Genomic DNA, 23,871 nt, shown 5'->3' with positions numbered 1-23,871 from the left:
ACATATATGTGGAATCTAGAAAAATGGTACAGATGAACCAGTTTTCAAGGCAGAAATAGAGACACAGATGTAGAGAACAAACATGGACACCAAGGGGGCAACATTGGGGGGCAGGTGGTGGTGTTGGGATGAACTGGGAGATTGGGATTGACATGTATACACTAATATGTATAAAATAGATAACTAAAGAACCTGCTGTATAAAAAAATAAAAATAAACAAATAAATAAATATACTTCTCAGGAATGTTTCAGAAGTGTTCCTTACCTCCTTGAGCATGGCTCCCGTGGTCTAACTGCACGCTTTCCCACGTGAACTCCATGAGGGCACACATCATACTACATTTAACCGTGTAACCTCTGAGCCTGTCATATAATAAGGGCTCAATGAATGCTTCCTAAACACATCAGTTCTTTTTAAAAATATAATCAGGTTTACTAATCTCTCTGAAGTGATCCCATTTATTTAAAGACAAAAATGATGAAAAATCCAGTAGTTCAGTTATGAACTGAATTGTGTCCCTGTTCCCAACCTACCCCCCAAATTCATATATTGAAGTCCTAACCCTACCTCAGAATGTAAGTGCATTTGGAGATAGGGTCTTCAAAGAGGAAATTAAGTTAAAATTAGGTCATCAAGATGAGCCTTAATCCAGCAGGATTAAGAAGAGATTAGGACACAGACACACACAGAGGGAAGACCATGCGAGGACACAGGGAGAAGAAGGCCACCCACAAGCCAAGGAGAGAGGCCTCCTGAGAAACCAACCCTACAGACACCTTGATCTCAAGACATCTAGCCTCCAGAATCACAAGGAAATAAACTTCTGTTGTTTAAGTCCCCCGGTGTATAGTACTTGTGATGGCAGCCCCAGCAGACGACGACAGGCCTAGAGCCTGTCCTGTACAGGGCATTTTTAACAGAAAGGCAAAATAACATGATGTGTGTATGTGCATGCCTGTTTAGCTGCATACTGCCAAGTAGACAATCTGCTAGATTTTTCCCTTGGCAGGCTGTGCTGGCAAGATTTAGATGGTGCGCTACTCTGTGGAAGGCAGGGCCCACCTCCATCTGGCATCTCCCTGTGCACTAAAATTGGATTTAAAAGAAAAAAGAAAAGAAAGGAAACCTCCTGAGCAGGCTCCAGCTCTACTAGAAGAAAAGCACAGCTTTAGGTTCTGAACCACCAGCCTTCCACCTGACAAAATCCACCAGCCTTTCCCCAGGCTTCCTCTCCATCCAGATCCCTTGTCCAGGGGACCTAGATCTTGAGCCTCCCTCCCTGGGGCTCCGCCCTCCTTCCCACGTGCATTGAGGAGGCTGCTGGGCCCCAGGACCCCTGCTCCCTGCATGAGCACCTGCTGCTCCCGGCCATAGTCACCAACACCCCGCTTCTGTACAGCTATGACACAGTAAGAATCCAGTCATACAGCAACTCCGGGACTCCGAGAGTCTCAGAAGCAATTCTGCGCACAGCCACCTGGGTTTACTGCGTTGGAATTCCATAAATATTTATCTACACTGAGCCTCAGCCAGCCAGCGGGGGCATCAGGCCAGAGTCTGTTCATCTCATGGCAGAGACCAGTGGGAACCAGGGGACAGCACGGGGACCCAGAGGGTCACACACACCTGGGCACCATGGGGAGGATGCGTCAGGGGAGACGGAGTTGTCTCAGAGTCCACTAATTGGCCATAGAGGATGTGTCATCATACCAGACTTTCCCATCTAAGTTGCTGAGAAATCTCTACAATGTTCAAGACACTTAACAAACACTGGGTAGTTACATTTGAAAGGAACGCTTAAACTGCTACTCCCTTTTCAACAGATGTGAAGATTTCTAAGCTAGTCAAAGGAAAAGACTTATTTTTCTCTGGATTTAATAACACAGAGCTCCACGAGTGTGGGCTCTGGAGCCAGACTGGCCCAAAGCCTGGCTCCCTCAATTCATTGCAGGGTGATCCTGGGTAGTTAACTCAAGCACTCTGGTCTCACCTTCTTCATCTATAAAACTATAAGACTAGTACTTCCCCCATAGGGTTGTTATATAGCCAAAATGACTTACTACTTGGAAAGCCCCTAGAACAGTACTGTGACCAGAACATAGAAAGCAATAATAAGTGTTAGCTACAAACACAATGAAAGAGAATTTCCCGTAAGAACTGCCAGGTAAGCCCTGAGAGGAAGTGACATACCTTAACTTTGGAGTTCTCTATCAAATGCTGAGCCATGGATTTGATCAAAACTTCAAAGAAAAACCATGAATACTGAAAGAAACAAAAGAATCCAGTAAGGAAAACAACAAATCAGAAGGTGAGACATTTACTCCCTTAGGCTGACAATGTCACTGATGTGAAACAAGTGTGACCTGAAAACATAGCTGAGCCTCTTGGCGAATGGCTGTCAGAGCAGAGGTGCAAGGCAGATGCACCCGCTTCCATGCGTCCAACAGTAAACAATGCTGTACACTCAGCAGACACTCAGCACGGCACAGCCAACCAGAGGTGCCAACTCATTTGCACTGGCCTTTCCTCTCGGTTGGGTCCCACCCGTGGACACTTGCCTTTATAGTCTCTAACTCAGTGTCCTCCAACGGTTTGAATATAATGACTGTGAAACTTTGAACGCAGTAATACCTTGCGGCTCTGTTAGGAGCACAAGTACAAGCAGTGAAGTTGGTACTGAAGAACTAACTCTGTTACCCCCTTTTAGGAGGTGGTGATTGTCTCCAAAAGCACACAAAGAGGGTGAAATCGATCAGGCCATGAAGTCTGAATTTTCTTGTTTCAATACCACAGAGCCACACTGGCCCTCCTGACATACCTTAAGTAGTTTGTTGCTGGTGAGGAAATCGGCAGAAGGCTTGAGAATTGTGGTCATGGATTTGGTCAGCTCTTCATGCACCGTCTTGTATTCGGAAGCAATATACGGCTCAGCCTTATAAGCATACTTTGAAGAAAAGGGAAAGATATTTTAATGCACCGGTTCTCCAAGTTGGGCTGAAAGCTGGAGAGGCTCCAAAGGATGGAGATCTGGGACTGAGATACAACTGCATGGGTGGGAGAGGAGGTGTGGAAACGGAAGTTGGGAAGGGTGGTTGTCATGTGACAGGAAGAGGGAGCCCAGGGTGTCTTCAGGGAGCCCATCAAAACATGTGAATCACCTGACTCAGCTGGTGGGTCCTCCAGCCCAGAACTCCACCTCCCAAGGACTTTAAGCAATGTGTCGCATGACACTCAGGAACTGATTCCCTAAAGCACCCCAATTTTACTTTTTAAACTAATACATAACTATAATTCACAGAGGTGTCAAAGGTTAAATAGAATACATGTAACTTCTGAGAACAGTAAAGGCCACCATGTTCACGGAATATTGTATGTAAATGACAAACTTGCTGATGTTTATCCTAACGGCGCCTCTTACTTTCCTTCATAGTCTTCTAATTTGATGGTGGCCACAGCTAACCTTCCCATCTTTCAATTTCTATGTCATTTGGGTCACATTATTTGCAAAACCCATAAAAGGATGAAATGTAGCTGAAAGAATGAAATTAAGTAAATAAAGGAATGGCTGCCCCTCTCTGGACTTCCCCGCGTTCAGGTGTAAGCACCAGCTATAGGCATAGAAGATAAAGCAGAGGTGTTAAGTTTCATCCCAAATACATCCCCAAATGACTAGATTAAAAAAAGTAAGTCCTCAGAAGGAAAATTGGAGAGCCACAGATTTAAATGACCGGGGCAGTTTCATTTACATACCTTAACATATGACCTCAAGTGGCTCTCCAATCCTTCCTCATGGCACTGGGCAACCACATGAATAATGACCCTACACATCACAGGAATGAATAAAGCAATGAACAATAATGTGAAAATGGAAACATTTCATTATTATCACAGTAGTAGTAGAACAATGACGGTGCTATTGGCACCACAGGAAACGAGGAAACAAGGAATCAGATGGGGTCCCCGCATATGGGATCAAAAGAAATTTCTTAACTATAATGTCCAACATATACTCGCATCCCAGATACGTATGACTGTGCTCCAGATGCGGACAGACCGAAAGGGAAGAAGAGTATCCACCGCTCTCTGCCTCTCTCACCGTGTCACGTTGACGGCGACTTCCTCCTGGGTTGCTCGGGTGAGGACACGGAATAGCTGGTTTAGGATGGTGGGCAAGAAGGCGATCATCACGTGACCTTCCATCGCGTGCAGGCTCTACAGACGTGGAATGGCAAAGTTCGTGTTACCTTTTTAAAAGTAAACCAACCCCAAGAAGTTTCCACTTAGTTCCAAATAAGGATGGAAGAAATCCATCTTAAACAAATGGAGACAGTGGCAGGCAGACTAATGGGCAAAGATGTCCACGTCCTAAACCCCAGAACCTGTGAATGTGTTACATGGCAAAGGGGAATTAAGGCTGCTAATCAGATTAGCTGGCCTTGAGACAGGGGACTCTGCTGGATTATCCAGGTGGGCCTGAAGTAATCACAAGCATCCTTAAAAGCGGAAGAGGGAGGCAGGAGAGTGGGGGGAAGAATGCTCAGAGATGCAACACTGTTGGCTTTGAGATGGAGGAAGGGGCCACAAGCCAAGGAATGAGTGCAGCCTTTAGGAGCTAGAAAAGGACAGGAAATAGATTCACCCCTAGAGTTCCAGAAAGGAACTCAGCCCTGTTAATAACACCCTGGTTTTAGCCCAGTGAGACCCGTGTCAGATCTCTGACCTACAGGAAGTGTAAGAAAACAAATTTGTGTTGTTTTAAGCCACCATTTTGTTGTAATTTGTTACAGCAGCAATAGAGAATGAATAAAAGGCTCTTATTCAAGTCACATGGCTCTTATGATATAGCTGAAAGGGGACCTGGAGCAGTGATTTCAGAATCCCCATTCCATTTTCCTTGCTTAAATCAAACGAATTCCACTTCTCACATTTCTTCTATTTTGTCCCCATGCTTAGATTGCCCTTTTTCGAAATGCTCCCCTAGAATCACGTTCTGGGTGAAACTCCCCTAGACCAACCCTCCTGCTCTCCCTGTTCCATGACTCCAGGAGCCCCCCCAACCTGCCCAAAGCTGGAGTTGGTTATGTGCATCATTTCTGGGTTTTTTGCCCACCTAGCATGCATTCACCAAGTTTATGTTGTCCCCTACAATGAATAAGAAGTTACTTAACAGTGGGACTAAAGTCACTGCTTTTTATGTGCCTGTGACTGTGCTCTGCACCCAGTGAGCACTCACAGGGAGGGACTCTAAGTGGGTGGTTTTGTACGCGGAATAATGTGTTTTAGGTCCAGCCTGAGAAAAGGATATGTGGGGCTGGAATGAAGATCACAGTGGTATTATTTCCGAGTCCACTTCTTCCCACTATCTAAAACCATATAGATGCCATCAGTGTGAGCGCATCTAGCTAAGAGCAGCCTTACTCACCACCAAATAAAAAAACCCAACCTACTGTACACTCATTAAAAAGGGGTTACTAAGAAAGCTATGTGATACCTTCAGGTATTTTACAAGTTCGCTCCCTAAGGCTTGGGCTCCGGATTCGGTTTTCTGACAGTACTGGAAAAAATTATGGAAGTGCTGATCCTGGGGAGATAAAAGAAGACAAGAAAATGAAAGCTTATTAGCATATCTGCTGTGGAAACAGAAGTATTTGCTTCTTGCAGCATGTATGTTTTATTTAGACTACAAAATATCATATAAAAATGAAAGCATCAAAGAGATAAAAATAAATTTAAAAAAAGATTTCAAAGATCCTCCAACAAAAGAGGAAAACTGTTGAGAAATGTTACTTGTACTATTCATTTATATCATTACATGAGAGCACCTTATATGCACTTTCCTTCTTCAAAAAAGGACTTATAGAGTGAAAATATATCTGTGTAATATATCAATTAGGATTTTATTTTGCCAAAAAATCACGCAAAGCCATTCACAAAGCAATCACTGCTAATTTTAATGGAACAGCGCTTACCTGAGTATACACTGTGGAAACCAGATGAGTTGAAACTTTCAGCAGTGGCTTGCTTCCATCTACCCATTTAATTTCTGGACCATAATGCTGAAAAAATATGGAGGGAAGAAACATCCCAACAGATTAGTGACATTAGCTTCAAACATCATCTTCAGTGAAGATACTGATGAGGTGCTGAAGGCCACACAGCCTCAGTAACTTGATATTTAGGCCTGGCTCACAGCAGGAATGTAACCAGTACTAGTTTCTGCCTACTTCCTGATATTCTAAGCTACCTTTTCTGTGTACTTGCAGCTGTATGAATTACTGTCCATTTGAGAGGGAAAGACTCCCAATACTACCAATGACTTAACCAAACTTGAGTTCAGGGTTCCGAAAGTCATGGCATAAGGTACCAGATAAAGTAAATAGGATAGTAAGTATTCCTGGCACAGGCAAAGGGTCCATCATCTGTTTGTGTTTAGTTTTATTTCTGAAACCTCTGTTTTTCTCGTGTTCAGACTAGGAATAATAACTGAATGTTATATGATTTACCCTTATTTTGGAATATTTTAACTATTTGTTCATAACATGGGCCCAAATCTGGCACTATTTAAATGCAGAGAGATATTAAAAGCCATTCACAATGAAACAGAACAGATCTTAACTAAGCATGTTATAAAACTGAAGTCTATAACATTTAAGATGGCTAAAAAGAATATAAAACCAGCAAACCAATTGGAGGAATCTGAGAAAATTCAAGCTCTAATGAATCAGAAATGTATCAGAGTGGACTACCATGTGGGTGAGAGATTTGCTTACTGGACTTACAATAAGTTGGAAGACAATTCCTAACCATTTGCATGACTCTAAGAACCTATCTTTATTTGAGCACAGCTAGTTTTCAGAGACAAACTTCCATCTCATACAGTACCTCCAAGTTTCCATTTCCCTGCTGAAGTACTGCTAGTTCAGGGCTTATAAAATGCCCAAACTGTAATTCCAGATTGTGATACCTGTTAACAGCACTGCCTTCAAGTGGCCTAAGTTTACTTGAAAATGAATAACTAAAACCAAAATGAGGGACTGGCGAAAATACTGCATGCTTTTGTGTGTTACTGTTGTTTTAGCTGATCTTTAATGCTTTCTGAAGGAACTGCGATCAACCAATCTTAAAGTACTGTACCCTGCCCATCCCAAGCTCCTGGTAGCCAAGGTAGCCGGATGGGAGATTGGCTGAGACAGGGATGTGCTGCTCGCTAGTCACCACCCTTCCATCTTTCAGGAGAGGAAGCCAGGAATATCCAACTGTTGAAATGAAGAACAAAAAAAATCACCGTAAGTGTAGGAAAATGTATGAAGACAGCCATGTTACTAAATTGCCTGATCTTTAAGAACTGTTAATACCAATCAGTAAGAAACTGAAAAGACCCTGAATATAGTCTCTGCAGAACAGCGTCTATAATGTACGCTGGCCTCTTTGGGATTAGAATTCTAAAATTATCTCCTATAAAATGGACGTATGTGAGCCAGGCATGCTACCCTTACAAACGTCATCTAAAAACACCTTCACAAAAGGATGCAAATTCAGAATCAAGACAAAATTTAAGAACCTGATGTGTAAGTTGTGAACAATCAAAGGAATGATGAAATTCAAACCTTGTGTTTCAACAACATCCTTCTTCTTTGTGCTTCCTTTGCTTGAATTATCACAGCTGACATGGAAGAATGTGAACAGCAAGTGGTGCTTTTCATGTAGCTGGGTGGGCAATTCTATTTTAATCTGCAAGGAAGACAAAATAACAATCTTTTTTATATTCTAAAACAATAACGTGTCACCCAGGTACAAACGTGTATTTGCTCTCCAAACTGATTTAACGTTTGCAGTTAAAGAGAGCTGAGGCTGTAAAGTTGTGCTAAGGAAGACATGGATCCTTAATACACTGTACTGGTCTAAATGTTTGTGTCCCCCACAAATGCTTATGTTGAAATCCTAGCTCCAAAGGTGATGGTATTAGTAGGTGGGCCCTTTGGGGTGATTAGGGCATGAGGATGGAGCCCTCATAAATGGCATTAGTGCTCCTGTAAGAGATCCTATACAGCTCCCAGGCCCTTCCTGCCATGGGAGGACACAACTGAGAAGTCTGTGACCTGGGAGGTGGCCCTCACCCAACCATACTGGCACCCTGATCCTAGACTTCCAGCCTCCAGAACCGTGAGCAATTAATATCTGCTGTTTACAAGCCACCCAGTTGGTGGTATTTTGTTACAGCAGCCTGAATGGACTAAAAACATTCACTGACCAAAAAACAGGAGAGTTGGTATTTCAACTCTAGAAAGAACTGGAAAACTCATGACAGAAACCACTTCGTTAACTTAACACAACCAAGGCATAATGAAAAACCAGGTTTAAACATTTAAAAGTAGGATTCACATAGTAGTTTTAATGAACTGCATTGTAATTCTACATAAGGAAACCCAAAAATAAGAAAGGAAGATTCTCAGGTCCAACAAGTATTTAACTATACTTAAGTATGCATTTGAACGGAAATATTAATGGTGGTAGGGATACGGGAGGAAGTTTGAGTTTTTCTTTTCTATATTATCTGCATTTTCCAAGTTCTTTTTATATAATAAATGTTACTTCTTTTTATATAATAAATGTCTTTTTATATAATAAATGTTACTTTTATAATTAGAAAAATTATGTCAAATAAATATTTCAACATTTAGTTCTATTACTGTAATTTCAGTATGCAGCTTCTCTTGAATTCTGGTTTACTAGGCAAAGAAAGTGGAGTTTTCCTTAAAACTGGTTAAACTGGGTTTTCTCTTGAAAACCTCACTTACCTCATCATAAAATTCTGGGTTTTGGTGATGGTGTAGAACTGCAGCAAAGGCGCTTCTTGTGAATACTGGCCCACCAGGTCTGCCATAAATGCACTAAAGTAAGAATTAGCAAAGGGAGACACCAGTCTTCAATTAATAGAGTAAGAAATTAAACACAGATGTGTTGTAAAGAAAGCAGCATTCCTACAGCATAAACTAAGCCACCTTTGATGGATTTCTCCTGCTTACAAGACTCCAGACCCACAAGCCCTCTTACTCCTAGATCCTACCCGCCCCGGCTTATCTCCCAGCCCTCCCCTCCACTCCCTCCCCCACCCCTCCCCCACCCCTCCATGCCCTGGACAATGCCTGCTCACTGCTCACTTTCACCTCCATGCCTTTGCTGACACAAACCCTCAGTCTGAACGACCTTCCCTCCCATGTACAGCAAGCAAACTCTCATGCATCCTTCAAGAAATGATTCATTCCTTCCTGTGTCCCCTCGGCAATTTTTTATACTAATTACTCAGTTTTATCCAAAAAACCATTTCTGTACCTTCTGTGTGCCAGGAGCTTTTCCTCCATGACCGCCTTTCCCACTAAACTGTGAATTTCTTGAGGGCAAAAACTATATTATATTCTTTGCATCTTTATCTCCTTCCCTTTTTGGAAAGTCATTTCCACACAGTTACAGTAAAGAATTTGGGCTCTGGAGCCAGAATGCCTGGGTTTGAACACCGGTTCCACTAATGTATGGCCCTGAGCAATTCACTTAAATTCTGTGCATTAGTTCCCTCATCTAAAAAAAATTCAGATAATAATAGTTCCTAACTCAAAAGACTGTTATGAGCATTAAAGGAGTCTAATTACCTATAGGGCTCTACGAGCAGAGCCTGGAATATAACAAGCACTCAATAAACATCACCAATAATCTACTATTATTATTACATACTAGAATAAACATTTTCAAGTTAGGTGCATGATATGTTTACTGAATTGAACACGTATAAGAAAACCCCCTCCCTAAAGAGTATAACAAAACAGACATTATCAATTAAGAGCAAGAACTCAATTATTCCAAATTCTGTAAGGTTCAGCATATGTGGTTATATTCTGTGATGTCACATATTTTGTGTTTGTGTCAATTAAAATGTGCTAAATCCCTTTAGTTGTACAATATCATGCAACTGCATTTTTTAAATGGAAAATTACAAGCACATAAAATACAAACCTTCAGAGGCTGAGAGTCTTCCTCATCTGAATCTTTGAATTCAATGCAAATAGCAATATTTCTGGCCTGCAGCGATAGTTAAATAATAAAAAAATAAAAAGCCAAAGTATGTAAATATCTATAAAAGAACACGAGAAGCCAAAACCTAAGAGAGCTGGGTATCAAAAATAAAACCTCAATCTTTGCACTCACCTTGGCAAAAGACTTTTGACTGTCATATTTCAAGGACTTAGGATAAACATAAAGGTGGTGGTTGTAGATGGTGTATGGCTGAGTGTGTTTTGGTATGCAGGGCACAAATTCCTCTACCTCAAACGTGATTGGCATTTTAGTACAGGTTTCAAATTGCTTCGTAGGAATGTATGATGAATTGACATAATCTAAAAAAATTAAAAACAAACAAATTGAAGTAAAAACCAAACAAAAACTTGTCTGTTTATTACATAGAACTTACACTTACTAGGAAAGTCTGAGGAAACACTATCAATTGTAATGTCTAGATTGCCCAAAATCACGGGGAGTTTAGCCATCTTCTCAGGTCTACAAACGAAAGAAGAGAAAAATCAAACAGGTTAGGTTAGCTCTGAATTCTAGAGCAGCACTTCCTAGAGAAATATAATGCAAGCCATAAAAGTAATTTTAAACTTTCTAATAGCTACATTTTAAAAAAGTAAAAGGAAACAGGTAAAAATTAGTTTTAAAAATATTTTATTTAACCCAACATTTAAAAAATATTATCTCAATATGTAATGAGTATAAAAAGTGCGTTCTAATTCTTCGAAACCAGGTGTGTATTTTACACTTGCAGCTCATCTCAGTAGGACCTGCTGCATTTCAAGTGCTCGATAGTCACACATGGCTAGTGGCTACTGTGCTGGACACCACAAGTCCAGATAAGAATATTAGCAAAATGTTATAGCAGAAGTTTTCCTGAACCATTCCATCCTCAGCATACATTCTTGGCTCATGTAGATTCATGAAAATTCAGAAGCCATCTTAGGCTCCAATGTCTAGTGAAATGCCAGATACAAAGAAGGTACTCAGTGAAATGCCTGGTTTTTGTATTTGGTCTGACTCCATCCAATAAAGGAATGTCCTCTGTGACGTTCCTGACCTGCCTCAGCCCTTCCTAGTGAAATGGAAATCTTCAACATAGCCGTTTCGATACCCAGACTGCTCTTCATCACAACATGGTAAAATTCACTTCTCTGAAGCTTCCACTCATCAAGGAGCCTAGTTATGTTTCTCTGTGTAACACTTTTAACCATCTATAACAGCTATCACACCTTCCTGAAGTCCTGGATTCTCAGCCCTTTTGCATCTCCCTCCAATGTCATTTCTCTCACATAAGAACATCCCCATTTACATCATGGCTCCCAGAACTGCATAGATAAGGCCCAGTGTGGTCTGCCCAGGTGGGGTAGAGCAGCTGTCTGGTTTTGAACAATATACCCTTCTACTGATGCAGCCAAAATTCTATTACTTTTAAACAGTCACGCCACCCTAGTGACGCACATTAAATTTACAAGCACCTAAACTCCCTAATTTTTTTTTCATATGCTTCACTATCGTGCTATATGTTTCCATCCTGTATTTATACAATTATGTTTTTAGAAGTCAGAACAGGATTTGATTTTTGTCTCGGTGAAATTTTATCTTTTTATGATCGAGTCGTTCCAGTTGATCAAAACCCTCCTAAATCCAGATTCTAACATCTAATGTATTAGATATGCCTAACAGCTTTATGTCATGAAGACATTCATCAGCACTTTACATTCTCATAAGAGTCATTGATGAAGATAACGCACAGAATATTGCAAGAAGCAGCTCCTTCTCAAACCTCTAGAGGCCCATCGCCAGACTGATACTAGCCACTCATCATCCCTCCTGGCTTCTGGTCACTCCAGCATTGAACAACTGTCCACTCTCTCACATGCGCTACACTTCTCTGACCCGTTGGTCATCTTAGAATATACACTTTGCATTCCTCTGCTGGACCAGCGTGGCAACCCAATTAAAAACAGAGAAGCAGAAACTTGGCTAGGATAACTTGTTCTACGTGACGTGACTTGTTCCTAGAACACAGAACACTGCTTCCTGGTTCTTCATCGGCCACCTGTTTAATAATGTCTTTGAGAACACTGGCAAGAAACAGCACAGCTCAGTGGCCAACAGATTCAGCATTTGGTTTTGTTCCCAGTTTTGAAAAGTTCCTAACTCCTGTTTTTAAAATTCCTCAGACATTATTGTTGTCTTAAGCAATCTCACATGTAACTTAAAATATATCTTGTGGTATTGTGGATCTGAACCAGGAGGTCCCTAACAGTTCCAAATTCTTGCTTTCATATGACTACAGCCTACATTGAGCATAGTCGTCTTTGCCCATTACCACCTCCAACTTACACAATCACTTTCTCTCAGGGTTCCTCTCATTTCCACTTGTCTTTTGTTTACATCTGAGTTTAAATGAACAATTCCTTGAACTCCTGAGAGAGATAACTGTCAGGAAGGCAAGTCAACAGACATTCATCATTCTGCTTTCAGTTAAAAAGATTGCTGGCCAAAAGATGTCCAGGTACCGTCCAGCACTGCCCCGATACTTTGTCCCTGTGCCACTGTGTGATTTGTTCACAAACACAATACCCTTTTCTTCTAGCAGGAAGACTGTGCCTTCGACAATCATTCCCTGGGAGCTGTCAATGGCTTCCCAAGCACTGTTAACTACCACAATGATACTCCACCAGAGCCTCCCTCACCTTTACCCAAAGCTCTTGGGGCATCATCCCTCAGACCAGGGGGCTTCTATGCAGGTATAAATTTTCTTGACGTATACTGCCTTGCTCCAACTTAACTCTGCAACATACCATAAAACTCTGTGTTGACAAAATCTTAGAGACACCTACAGAGTTGTATCTGCTTCCTTGAGTCAGAAATATTATGTTTAATGTAAATGATACTTTTAAATGTACAATAAGTACTCGAGAGTACTGTATTTCACCCCTTCCTAGTTATTTCTACCTGTGGATAAATATATACCTTCTTCAAGATTTTTTTTTGGATTATCACTATGACATCATGCCCATATAAGTTTGAGAGATTTGGATCTCTAAGCAACAAATTTTAATTAAATTATCTTCATTCACTGGAACTCTTTCTACGATGTGTTACCTACTTCTGTGTCTAACTATACTTACTACTTATTCTGTTTCCTCCCTCTACTGAGAGCTTTATACTTACTTCTTTTTCTGTTTCCTCCCTCTACTGAGAGCTTTTACTTCTAGTTGCTACTCTGTAGTGGCATTATTTCCATTCATTTCCAAGCAAGCACCGATCTGAGCTTAGTTCCATATCAGGTAGCACAGGGACTCTGTGGAAGCTGTTTCTACCAACCCAGTTTTTTAAAACATAATCTTAAACCTATTTCAAAACTTTATGATTTTTATTGAACTTGGCTTATTAGAGATCAAAACGTCACACACATCAAAAATTCTACTGCCTTTTATATGTGCATTTCCAAAGTGACGGGGGGGGGGATTGTGTGCGCAAACATGTATTGCACAAAGAGAATTCTCTCATATCTGAAATTAGTTTGGATTTTTTTTTAATGCTAAAAATTAGTACCTACATTCTATGTAAAACTTGTAAAAGAATGCTTGAGCACGAAAACCCATCTTAAAACTTCACTGATTAAATAAATGTGTAATGGAGATGCATGTACGGAGCCTGGCATTTGGAAACGGCTTCTGTCTACATGTGAACTTAGGAGTGAGGCTCAAACTCCCTCTCTTGGGAAAAGGAAAGGTTTTCTTTTCCCAATGCCCATACTCCCCCAGAGGAAAGGGCAATGGTATCACAAACTAGCAGTCGTCCCATGCCAAGAGGGTTGGTGTCCTTACCTTTGTGTTTCTGGAGCTTGGCCCTCCCTTCCCTACTTCCTATATTGACCCATTAAAGTGATCAATTGCTAATACAGACATGCTTGGGTGTGTTGTTGGTGTGAGTCTACTCTTCTAACCGCATTTTGTAAAAGGAAATATTCCCTAAAAGCTCTTCTGTCCCGTAAATATATATATATGATTGAAAGAAATTTGAGATATTTTTGTTTAAACAAAACCACTGAATTTATGTCTATGATAAATTTCAATAAGCATCTATCAAGTGTTTACGCTGTGCTACAATGTGCACTACACTAGGCACCGTGGACAGAAGACAAACAGGATCTGATTCCCGTCCTCAAGAAGCCAAAAATCCAGCAGATACTGTCAACTATTTAAGATATATGATGGCAACTACTTCCATAGCGTGTATACAAACGTCTACTGAAAAGTGGAAGGTCTAGATGTATTGAGAAGGAACAGGGGATGAGACCAGTGCTCACGGTGACAGGCATTCTCACTTATTCCCCCCACAGTTCTAGGAGGCAGGGCTATTATTATCCCCCCTTAAAAAGAAGAGGACGCGGGCTTCCCTGGTGGCGCAGTGGTTGACAGTCTGCCTGCCGATGCCGGGCACACGGGTTCGTGCCCTGGTCCGGGAAGATCCCACATGTCGCGGAGCGGCTAGGCCCGTGAGCCATGGCCGCTGAGCCTGCGCATCCGGAGCCTGTGCTCCGCAGTGGGAGAGGCCACAACAGTGAGAGGCCCGCGTACCGCAAAAAAAAGAAGAGGACAGTCAAGCACAGAGGCCAAGTGACCTGCCTGAGATCTCCCATCACGGAAGTGACTTACGGATTAGGCTGCGAACAATAATAATGCCAAACTTGGGTACACAGAATAGAGAGGTACAAATAAACACAAATATGTAAGCCTCATGCAGAAACCCTTATAGTATTATTACCTAAACTACTTAATATGGTAGCATTAAAAAAAGGTCTGCATTTTAAAGAAAATGTTCTATTTTTATACTTTGCCTTCGCAGAAATAAGACAAGACACAGCCATCAGCAAATCAAACAAACATAAAAAACCATATCCCTCTTCTTGGATAGATACTTCCTGGAGCACATATGTTAGCAATACTATCTATCTGACAGAATTATTTTCTTACTAAATCGTGGAATGTCTCCTCTGATAATTACTACAAGGGAGAGGGGCAAAGTGGCTGATGAGCTTTGCCAGCTGTTTTCTAGACACTAGGGCAGCTTCAGAATATTTTTCTCATCCATTGTTAAATGACATTTTGAGACAATCATGGGAGCAGAAACCATAGCTTTGGATCCAAGCTGGTGCCCAAGCCACTGATATGAGATTATTCTTTGTTAAAAAAAAAAGAAAAGAAAACAAAGAGGAAAGAAAAAGAGCAACACTAAGGTTTTTTAAAAAATGAAAAAAGGGATCCTCCACTCCCCTAACTCAACTGTGAAAAAGAAACACTGGCACTTCTTTGGATGCTTACTGAAAAAGGACAGCAGCTTTCCTCATGCCACTGCATTTTCTGCTGCTGACAGCATTGGGTCTCTATTTTCGGGTTTCTGAGTCTCTCGCTGGCCATCTGGACCACACTCTTCCCAGCAAACCCTTCCTACTGAAGGCCTGTTGTGCAGGGAGAACCCACCCTGTGCTCGGGACCAGTGGAGGCTTTGCTCTTTGCTGCCTGGTCACAGGCTCTCTGCTCGGATCATGTTTTGATTGATGAATCTGTGAAGTTCCACCCTCCAGGTTCCACCCAGGAAGCCAGACCCTCAGCTGGGGCCACCCCCAAAGAGCAGCCACTGTGGCGGGAGCTTCAAGCTAACCAGCCTAGGGAGTGACTTCTGAGACAGGGCTCCCAACCCCCATCACACATAAAAAACTTCACTATCTGTTTTGTTGGAATATATGGGTAAATGTTAGTTAAAAAAAAAAAAAAAGTTCATCTAAAATCATAGAAAGCTACAAAGTGGAAAGTGAAAAATCACCCATAAACCCATCCCTCAGAGATAACCATGACTACCATCTGGTGTATAACCCAAATGACTATTTTTATGTCCTTCTATCTTTCCATCTAGCTAGCTGTTCGCCTATCCATTTCTTCATTTATATACAAAAAAGAAATATATGAAATATTTTCTTTACAAAAATGATGTCACATAGATACACTTTCTCCTCCTTACCAATACAGTGAGCTCACCTTCCTGAGTACACAGAGACCTACATCATGATTGTTGAGAATCGCATGGCAGGCTAGTGAGAGAAAACTGTAATCTATTTAACTAAAGGTGACTAGAGTTTTTTTTAAAAAATCAACTTTTTTTATTCTATAAGCAAGGCTGAAAATTTCCTGAAAATCAAATAAAAACTTAACAGTACTCTATGACAACACAGTATGTATAACAATACACTACCCATTACCAATAAGTAAAGGTTTTTGAAAGATGTTAATTATGACTCTATTTAGAATTCTGAAAAAACACAAGAGAGAGAAGAAAAAGGTGAAAATGAAGTTAAAGAAAGCTAGACAGCCATTCTGAATTCTAGGTAAACTTATATAGTTACTTTGAAATGCATTTTTTTCAAGTAAAAAAATCAGACTGAAAGGCACCTAAGGTATAGAATAGTTACTGGCTGGCTCTTGGCTCTTCTTCTCATTTCATTATCTTTTAATACCCTCAGCTCTGTCTCCTTCCCAGAATTTTCCCAGAGAAATTGTAAAACCCACGTCCCTAGCAACGGAAATCCGCGTCATGGGTTCAGCAGTGAACTTCTTACAGTGGAGCACCAGAACAGCCCAGTGGTTAAGGGCCCAGATCCTCAGCCCCCTGACTGCCACCAGCTGTACAGTGCTGGACACCTCACTCAGCCTCTCTCTGCCCTATTGCCATGGGTTGAATTGTGTTCCCTGAAAAGATGGTGAAGTCCTAGCCCCCAGTACCTATGAATGTGACCTTATTTAGAAACAGGATCTTCACAGATGTAATCAAGTTAAGATGAAGTCATTAGGGTTGGCCCTAATCCAATATGATGTGTTCCTATAAGAAGAAGGAAATTTATAGACAGAGACACACAGGAAGACAGTCGTGTGAAGACGGGAGGCAGAGATTGAAGTTATGCTGCCAAAAGCCCAAGAATGCCTGGGGCTCCCAGATGATGAAAGACACAAGGACAGATCCTCCCCTAGAGATCTCAGAGGGTGCGTGGCCCTGCCAACACCATGGCTTCAGGCTTCTAGCCTCTAGAATTCTGTTCTTTTAAGCCACCCAATATGTGGTGCATTGTTAGAGCAGCTCTAGGAAACAAATATCCTCACTAATATAGGTAAAGCACTTAGAACAATGCCTGTGAACTGTTAAGTACTATATGAGTTACTGTCCTTGCCCCCATCACCCATTCAGTTAATGGTACCATGAATCACTCCATCGTGCAAGTCAGAAAACTGGGAGTTATTTACCTGAGACTACCACCCATTTCTCTCTCCTTCCACCCTAACACCCAATCAGGAAGCCAAGACCCAGTAACTGCACCTGCCTAACGTGACGTGAACTAGTCCTATTTCCTACTCTTCCTATGTCCACTTGCGATGGCTTTGCTGAGTCCTTGCCCACCTCTTGCCAAAGGTTCCTCAATTGTCTCTTTCCTCCCTGGGCTCATCTCTACCCAACAAACCCTTCACAGCACCACCAATAACATTCTTTATACAATTCAAATTAACCAGGTAACTCTTATGACTTTAAACCCCTTCTTCCGGCTCAAGGACTTGAGGAAAAGTTCCACGCTCATCCAACACGCCCTGGTGTATGAGCTGAGCAACTGAAAAGACTGCTCCTGCTTTCTCCCTTTCCACTGAACAACTTCTGTTTTTCAGGTGTGGAAATAAGTAAGGCCTTGAGACTCACTTCCGAAAGTCTGCAAGTAACTTGAGCATGTCTTCATTGGATAGCTTATTGCTGTCTTGCTTGTAGAGAGCAGAAAATCTGGCATTTTTGTCAAGGTTTCCAGATGCATCCTTAAACAACGTCCTGAAATAGCAAAACAACATGTCTAAGCTGTTTGCAAATGACCAAAATAAATCCATAACTTGACTCCGGTTTCTACGTGAAGACTAATTATTATTCCACTGGCTATAGCCCGCAGAAATCTCATTATCTAAAGACATGGAATATATTTATGAGGATGAACACAACTAACTCAATTTACATAGAAAACATTTCCAGCAAATGGCTTGTGCTTAGGAAATAACATACACAGCCAAATGCTTAAGAAATAGAGACCACAAATAAAGAGGATCTGCAGGCCTCACTGGGCTGCCACCCACTCCCAGCTGGAGGCATGTGGCTGGAACCTGGAATCCCAGCTCTGCAACAAACACTCCTGTCCATCCTGCCAGTGCCAACATTGCTACCCTCCAGCTAGCATGTCTCCTCTCTGTGTCTCTAATAAATGATTTTTCAGATATGGAGCTTACTTATTTTTCAGTTTTACATATTTAAATCCTCTTTGTCTCTGGACAAAAAAACAGAATAGGTCAGTCTGTCTGTCTGTCTACTATCTATCTCCATATATCTGTATCCATATAAAAGGAATAAAAGATGTTCTCCTTACCTTGCTGCCCAAGCAAATGGCATTCTGTACTGCCCTAGTCTTTGGCATGCCTGCTTGGCATTCTTCAGCACCTTCTGAGCGACCTTGAAGACATCAGAATAAAACCATGAGTTACTGTATCCCACAGACTAAACAACCTCTTACGGTAGTATCAGATGCATGGAGAAGCACACCTTACTGCAGTGAATGTGGCTGGATGTACACTCAGTGCAGAGTATTCTGCTTCTCACATTCCCTAGCAGCGATTTTCAAAGAATATCAAATGAAAATTGTTTCCAAAATGTATGTCTTTTCTTCGGTCTTCACAGGCAACAAGCACGCCATTTCATAGGCCCTTCTATTTCTTCATGACTAAGGGCTATATATTATGAGTCCACTGAGTTATTAATAATTACTAATACTTGGTATTCATGCCCAAATATATCACATTACTAGAGTTTAAATGAGAATGCTAATGAAAATACTAAGCTTTCGTAACTCCTAATGTGTACTGACTTATGCAGACTCCCCAGATTTGGGGGATATATATTCATTATTAAGACATTACAGGTATTGACTTAAGTTAGGCCAGTGTTTTCAATCACTATGTTCTTGTTTTCTACGTATAAGTTACCATTACTTTCACTTCTAATGACTAATTTTGGTTTGTTGCGGGTGGCTGGATTAACTCTATAGTGCACAGGGAAGCAGATTTGCTTTTGGCCTATGTATGCATGGCAGGTCTACTCATCAACTATACCCCTATTGCTAAAGCAGATGACACCCAATTTCCCCAAATTTGCTTCTTCTGGAATACTGCATTGCTAGCGCTACAAAGTGTGACTGATTCAGAGTCAGAGCGGGGGGCTGAAGGGTCTTTTACATTACTTAAGTACATCGGAGTCAAACCAATTTTGGGAAATGTGACCTAGTGCCTGTGAACTAAAGTGTGCTCTGCAGAGCTGCAGCAGCAGCCCCACTGGGAGCCTGTCAGGAATGCAGAGTCTTGGGACCCACCCCAGACCTCCTGGGTCAGAACCTGCATTCTGACCAGACCGCCGGTGATCTGTGTGCGCCAGGTTTGAGAAGCGCTCATCTAGAAGACTCAGAAGGACAACAATAGAGCTCTCTGTCTCTGAGTAAAACTGAAACCAGCTGTGTGAGTCCAGAGCACTAAACCTCTCTGGGCTCTACTTTCCCACCCGAAAAATGAAGAGCTTGGGCTAGACTTGCTATTTTCCGTTCCAGTTACTATACATGATGATTCTACCGTAACCGTGGGGGGGAACTGCTGCCTTCATGAATGACTTGGAAAACACTTCTCGATTCAAACAGGTGTCGGGAGCTCATCCAGCCCCTCCCTTTCTTCTTCAAGTGGGGCATGTCCATGCGGGGACTCGGGGATCATAGAGTAAATGGTCTGCCTTCCTGGGGTGGCCATTTTTACTTACACATTTTCAGGTAGAAATGATTATTTTTAGGTTCTAACAGTAATGACTATGTTGTGGAGTAAAATGCAATATTTGCGTAAAATTTAAAGCCAAAACAGGCCTCAAATAAGTTTCACTCTCACCTGTAGTGAACGAGGACTGAACTCTCAGACTTACTGAGGGTATAAATGGAACACAATATATATAAAAGTCAGAGTGAAAAACTCAATTTTGCCCTTTGGGTTTCCCCCCGCTTTTCTTTCTTTTTTAGAAAATCTATTCGTGGTGGACACCTACAGAGACTACTCCTAAAAATTTCCTCCAAAACAGTAATTTCCTCCAAATGATGTTCTAGACCATCTTGGAAAACATGAAGAGACATTTTGATATACAGAAAAAATCATCCCTCAGCAAAATCTCTACCGAAGCTCCTATTTTTATATGAGATGGTTGAGTCTTAATCTCTGCTTTAATTTACTGCATTGGAGGTGTGAACGCATGGCTGAGCCTTACGTTCCATAAGTAATGAAGCAGGAGCAAATTCAACAGATGCTCAATGGACACTGGGAAGTGTGGCATCTAGCCTGGGGGGATATGTGATTTTCACACCAGCGTGAGCTGCCAAATTTCAAACCATGCACGTGGCAGACAGGAGTAGCAAAGCTGGCGCATACCAAACCTGGAAATGTGTTGCATACATGGCGGGGGAGTAGATTTTATCTTGGGCATTCATTGATTATTAATCAAACCATCAAAGAACTAAAAGAGCTTCTCGTCCAAGGTTTTACAGACTTGATTTTAAAAATAAAACTGTTTCTCTCCAGAGACCAAATTTTACTCTGCTTTTATCAGCCAGAAAGGCATATGTTTGAAGCCACGCGCCTGGGTAAATGGGCTTCTCCTTGACTGGAGCTGTAATAATTGATAATGACATCCTGCTATATGCGTCAGTGATTTAGTACCCATAGCACTGTCTCGTATGTAGGTGTGTGTGTGGGGGTAGCAATATCATCTTTCAACTACAGATGAAACACCTGGGGCCCAGAGAGGTGACATGATGTATCCAGGCTAGTTAGGAGCTCAGCACCCAGGTCTCTGACTCCTGGAACCTGTTCTTTAAAAACCGTCCTGCATCTTGGTGGACACACCTGTGATGTACAGTGGCCAAAGAGAGGAAGGCAGGAAGCTCTGAATCACTCAGAAAACCCCAGTTAGAGCCTCTGGGGTGTCCCCTCCTACTGCTGACCAGTCCTTGTCAATGTATCAGGGTCTCAGATGACCACTAATACAAAATTCTTTTTAAATAACTAAAAGTACTGTGAAACTGGCACAGGACAGCACTCAACAGCTGACTGGAACCAGGTAGCTCAATGTGCTAGAAAGTGACAGTCAAGTGCCAGTTGGCAACTCTAGCTGTGGGACACTGAGCAGGTAACTAAACCTTCATAAACCTCAGCTTTGGGGAGTGTGAAAGGTATTCTTGGCCTAGATGACTTCTAATATTCAATAACTCTACTGTATGTCCACACCTAGGCACTCCCCAGGTAATGAACAAACACCAAAGTAATGAAAACACACCAAACATACATCTTGTACGTCTCCTTTCCCTCTTCCACCTAATGTCACAACACCTCTGCCACCGTAGCCCTGCCCCACCTGACAAAACACAAGTGCGCCTGATCTACTGATACTACCGGCCAGATCATCCGAGCCAGGTCACCTCCTAGTCTCCAGTCTCACATTTAAGTGTAAATGGACCCAAATTTATAATTCCAGGACCTTGGAGACATGCCAACAAGTGGAATAAACTCTATTTAAATACAATATACGTACTTTTTAACGATAGAAAGTTTACTACTAAGCTGGAAATTCCTTTGCCAATTATTTCAGGATGTCAGGATAGTCAAGCCGAATGAAGTATTTTATTTACACATGGAACTACTTTTCACTGAAAATTGGACACATAAGGTTAACTATAAGACAATCTATGAGACTAGTCTACATCTTTTAGAATATAAATATGGCTTAACTGTGATTTCTTTAAGCATTTCTCTATATTTTTTTTCTGATTGCTGTTAATCATCACAAAGCATGCAAGTCATCCATACCTTAGAAGAGTCTGAACTTTTCATGTATGGCTCAGCACCATGTGTGATGCTCCCCTGAAGCACTTTTTCAATTCTAGCCACAAGAAATATATCAGGATGAGGGCACGTGACTGAAAATATTCCCTAGGGAACAAAAAATTTTCTTCCATGAGTAGAATTTACAGCCACATTAAACAAATCCCATAAACATTAAAGATTCTCAAGCAGCCAAGAGCACTGATACAGTACAGCTATTCAGAAGCACCCAGGGCCAAACTGGTTAACTCATCAACAGTTCATCGTCTGATCAAAAAGCCTATTTGGTGGAGGAGGCAACTAGCAGAAAGTTTAGAAAAAAGAAATCAAAAACTACTTCTTCTCTTTCAGCTTGCTTTTACTGTCTAATTATATATGCTGTCAATATAATTAACCGTCTCATTTACCCCAGTTGTGCATTACAAAGTTTCATTACGTATTTACATAGCACGTGCAAGAGAAGCCTTATTGGCATGACCGCTGGGCTCACGCTGCCCCCACCTGCTTCGGATACTGCATGGCGGCTTCGTGAAGGATGTCCTGCAGGGCAGGCGAGCTCTGCCTGCCGCCGTTCATCAGAGACGGGGATGTGGTGGCCAGCATCTGCCTCACTGAGAAATGGTTCAGGTCCACGTGGAAATCGGCAGAAATCTTTCGGTTGTATTTTATGTCAAACAGGGATAGAGTAACAAAGAAAGGCTCGACCTGAACAAAACAAAACAATCCAGACCATCACTATGGCTCAAACTGTCAGGAAATAAGAACACTGCTATCAAAGAATAAATGACTAGACCTACGTATGATTGTTGCTATAAATTACTGCTAAAGAGCAACAGCCTCCATACCTGTCCTGTATCACAAACATCCTGTCCAGGCAGCCGAAACAACCCTCGGCACCCTGATCTAACACCACACCTGTCTGATACCAGGAACTAGGTCTGAATGTCCCAGCTGCATTGCAACAGGCACATCTGAAACCTCTGAATAGGCTTTTTAATCTTTATTTTTTAAAAGGAAAATTACATTTGTAGTGGGTCCTTCTTCATTTTCAGCAACACAGCATTGCAAATTGAAAGATAAATCATTGCACTTGACAAGAATTCTTTTTCCAAACTTTTCTTCAAATGGCTTCACTTCTGGCTCAGCTGATGAGAAGTCAAGCTTCTTTAAAAGAAAATGCAAATATATAAATGTATTATGCTCTCACTAAAAAAAAAAAAGAAAAATCCCATAATAAATGTATCCTAAGGAAATTGCTTAAAATATGGAAATGCTATATACCTTAATTTACTCACAACAGTGTTACTATTTTATACATTTATATAGTACATAATAATGGTCAAATAAATGATGCTGTGTCTACTCAATGGATCATTACGCAGAGCTTAAAAATTATTGTTATGAACAACTCAAGTGTCCATCAACAGAAAAATCTATAAGCAAAATGTGGTATATACATACAATGGAATATTACACAGTCATAAAAAGTGGAGTTCTGACACAAGTTATAACAGGGACGGACCCTGAAAACATTATGCTAAGTGGAACAAGCCAGACACAGAAAGGCAAATATTGTATGCTTCCACATATATGAACTTCTTAAATAGGCAAATTCATAGAGACAGAAAGTAGAATAGAGGTTACTAGGGGTGAGGGGAAGGAGGCATGGTGGGCTGTTGTTTAATGGGTACAGAGTTTCTGTTTGAGAGGATGAAAAAGTTCTGGAAATGGATAGTGGTGATAGTTTTACAGTAATGTGAATCTACCTAATGCCAGTGAATAGTACACTTAAAAATGGTTAAAATGGTAAATTT

The 23,871-nt window shown here is 41.4% G+C and overlaps 1 protein-coding gene across 43 annotated transcripts in view; it reads right to left on the bottom strand.

Annotated features, from left to right (window-relative positions):
- Positions 1-23,871, bottom strand: part of DOCK9 (dedicator of cytokinesis 9) — a 280,624-nt gene that overhangs the window by 83,909 nt on the left and 172,844 nt on the right. For all 43 annotated transcript variants that reach the window (XR_016388580.1, XR_016388581.1, XR_016388582.1 and 40 more), the window contains 17 exons: positions 23,081-23,221; positions 22,559-22,762; positions 22,043-22,165; positions 18,526-18,608; positions 17,820-17,942; positions 10,471-10,550; positions 10,203-10,390; positions 10,011-10,076; positions 8,801-8,893; positions 7,610-7,733; positions 7,137-7,258; positions 5,972-6,058; positions 5,494-5,583; positions 4,099-4,214; positions 3,753-3,822; positions 2,821-2,946; positions 2,193-2,264 (listed from right to left, as the gene is read on the bottom strand). Coding sequence is in view for 9 of the 43 variants with exons in the window: in XM_089899207.1 (XP_089755333.1) it covers positions 2,193-2,264; positions 2,821-2,946; positions 3,753-3,822; positions 4,099-4,214; positions 5,494-5,583; positions 5,972-6,058; positions 7,137-7,258; positions 7,610-7,733; positions 8,801-8,893; positions 10,011-10,076; positions 10,203-10,390; positions 10,471-10,550; positions 17,820-17,942; positions 18,526-18,608; positions 22,043-22,165; positions 22,559-22,762; positions 23,081-23,221 (1,908 nt within the window). In the remaining 34 variants the exon portion in view is untranslated. The remainder of the gene's footprint in view (positions 1-2,192; positions 2,265-2,820; positions 2,947-3,752; positions 3,823-4,098; positions 4,215-5,493; positions 5,584-5,971; positions 6,059-7,136; positions 7,259-7,609; positions 7,734-8,800; positions 8,894-10,010; positions 10,077-10,202; positions 10,391-10,470; positions 10,551-17,819; positions 17,943-18,525; positions 18,609-22,042; positions 22,166-22,558; positions 22,763-23,080; positions 23,222-23,871) is intronic.

Source organism: Delphinapterus leucas, chromosome 18 (assembly GCF_059928025.1).
Source record: "Delphinapterus leucas isolate spDelLeu-1000000601 "Yukka" chromosome 18, BTC_Dleu_Yukka2, whole genome shotgun sequence".
NCBI classification, from domain to species: domain Eukaryota; kingdom Metazoa; phylum Chordata; class Mammalia; order Artiodactyla; family Monodontidae; genus Delphinapterus; species Delphinapterus leucas.
This window is presented reverse-complemented; position numbering and strand designations above follow the sequence as displayed.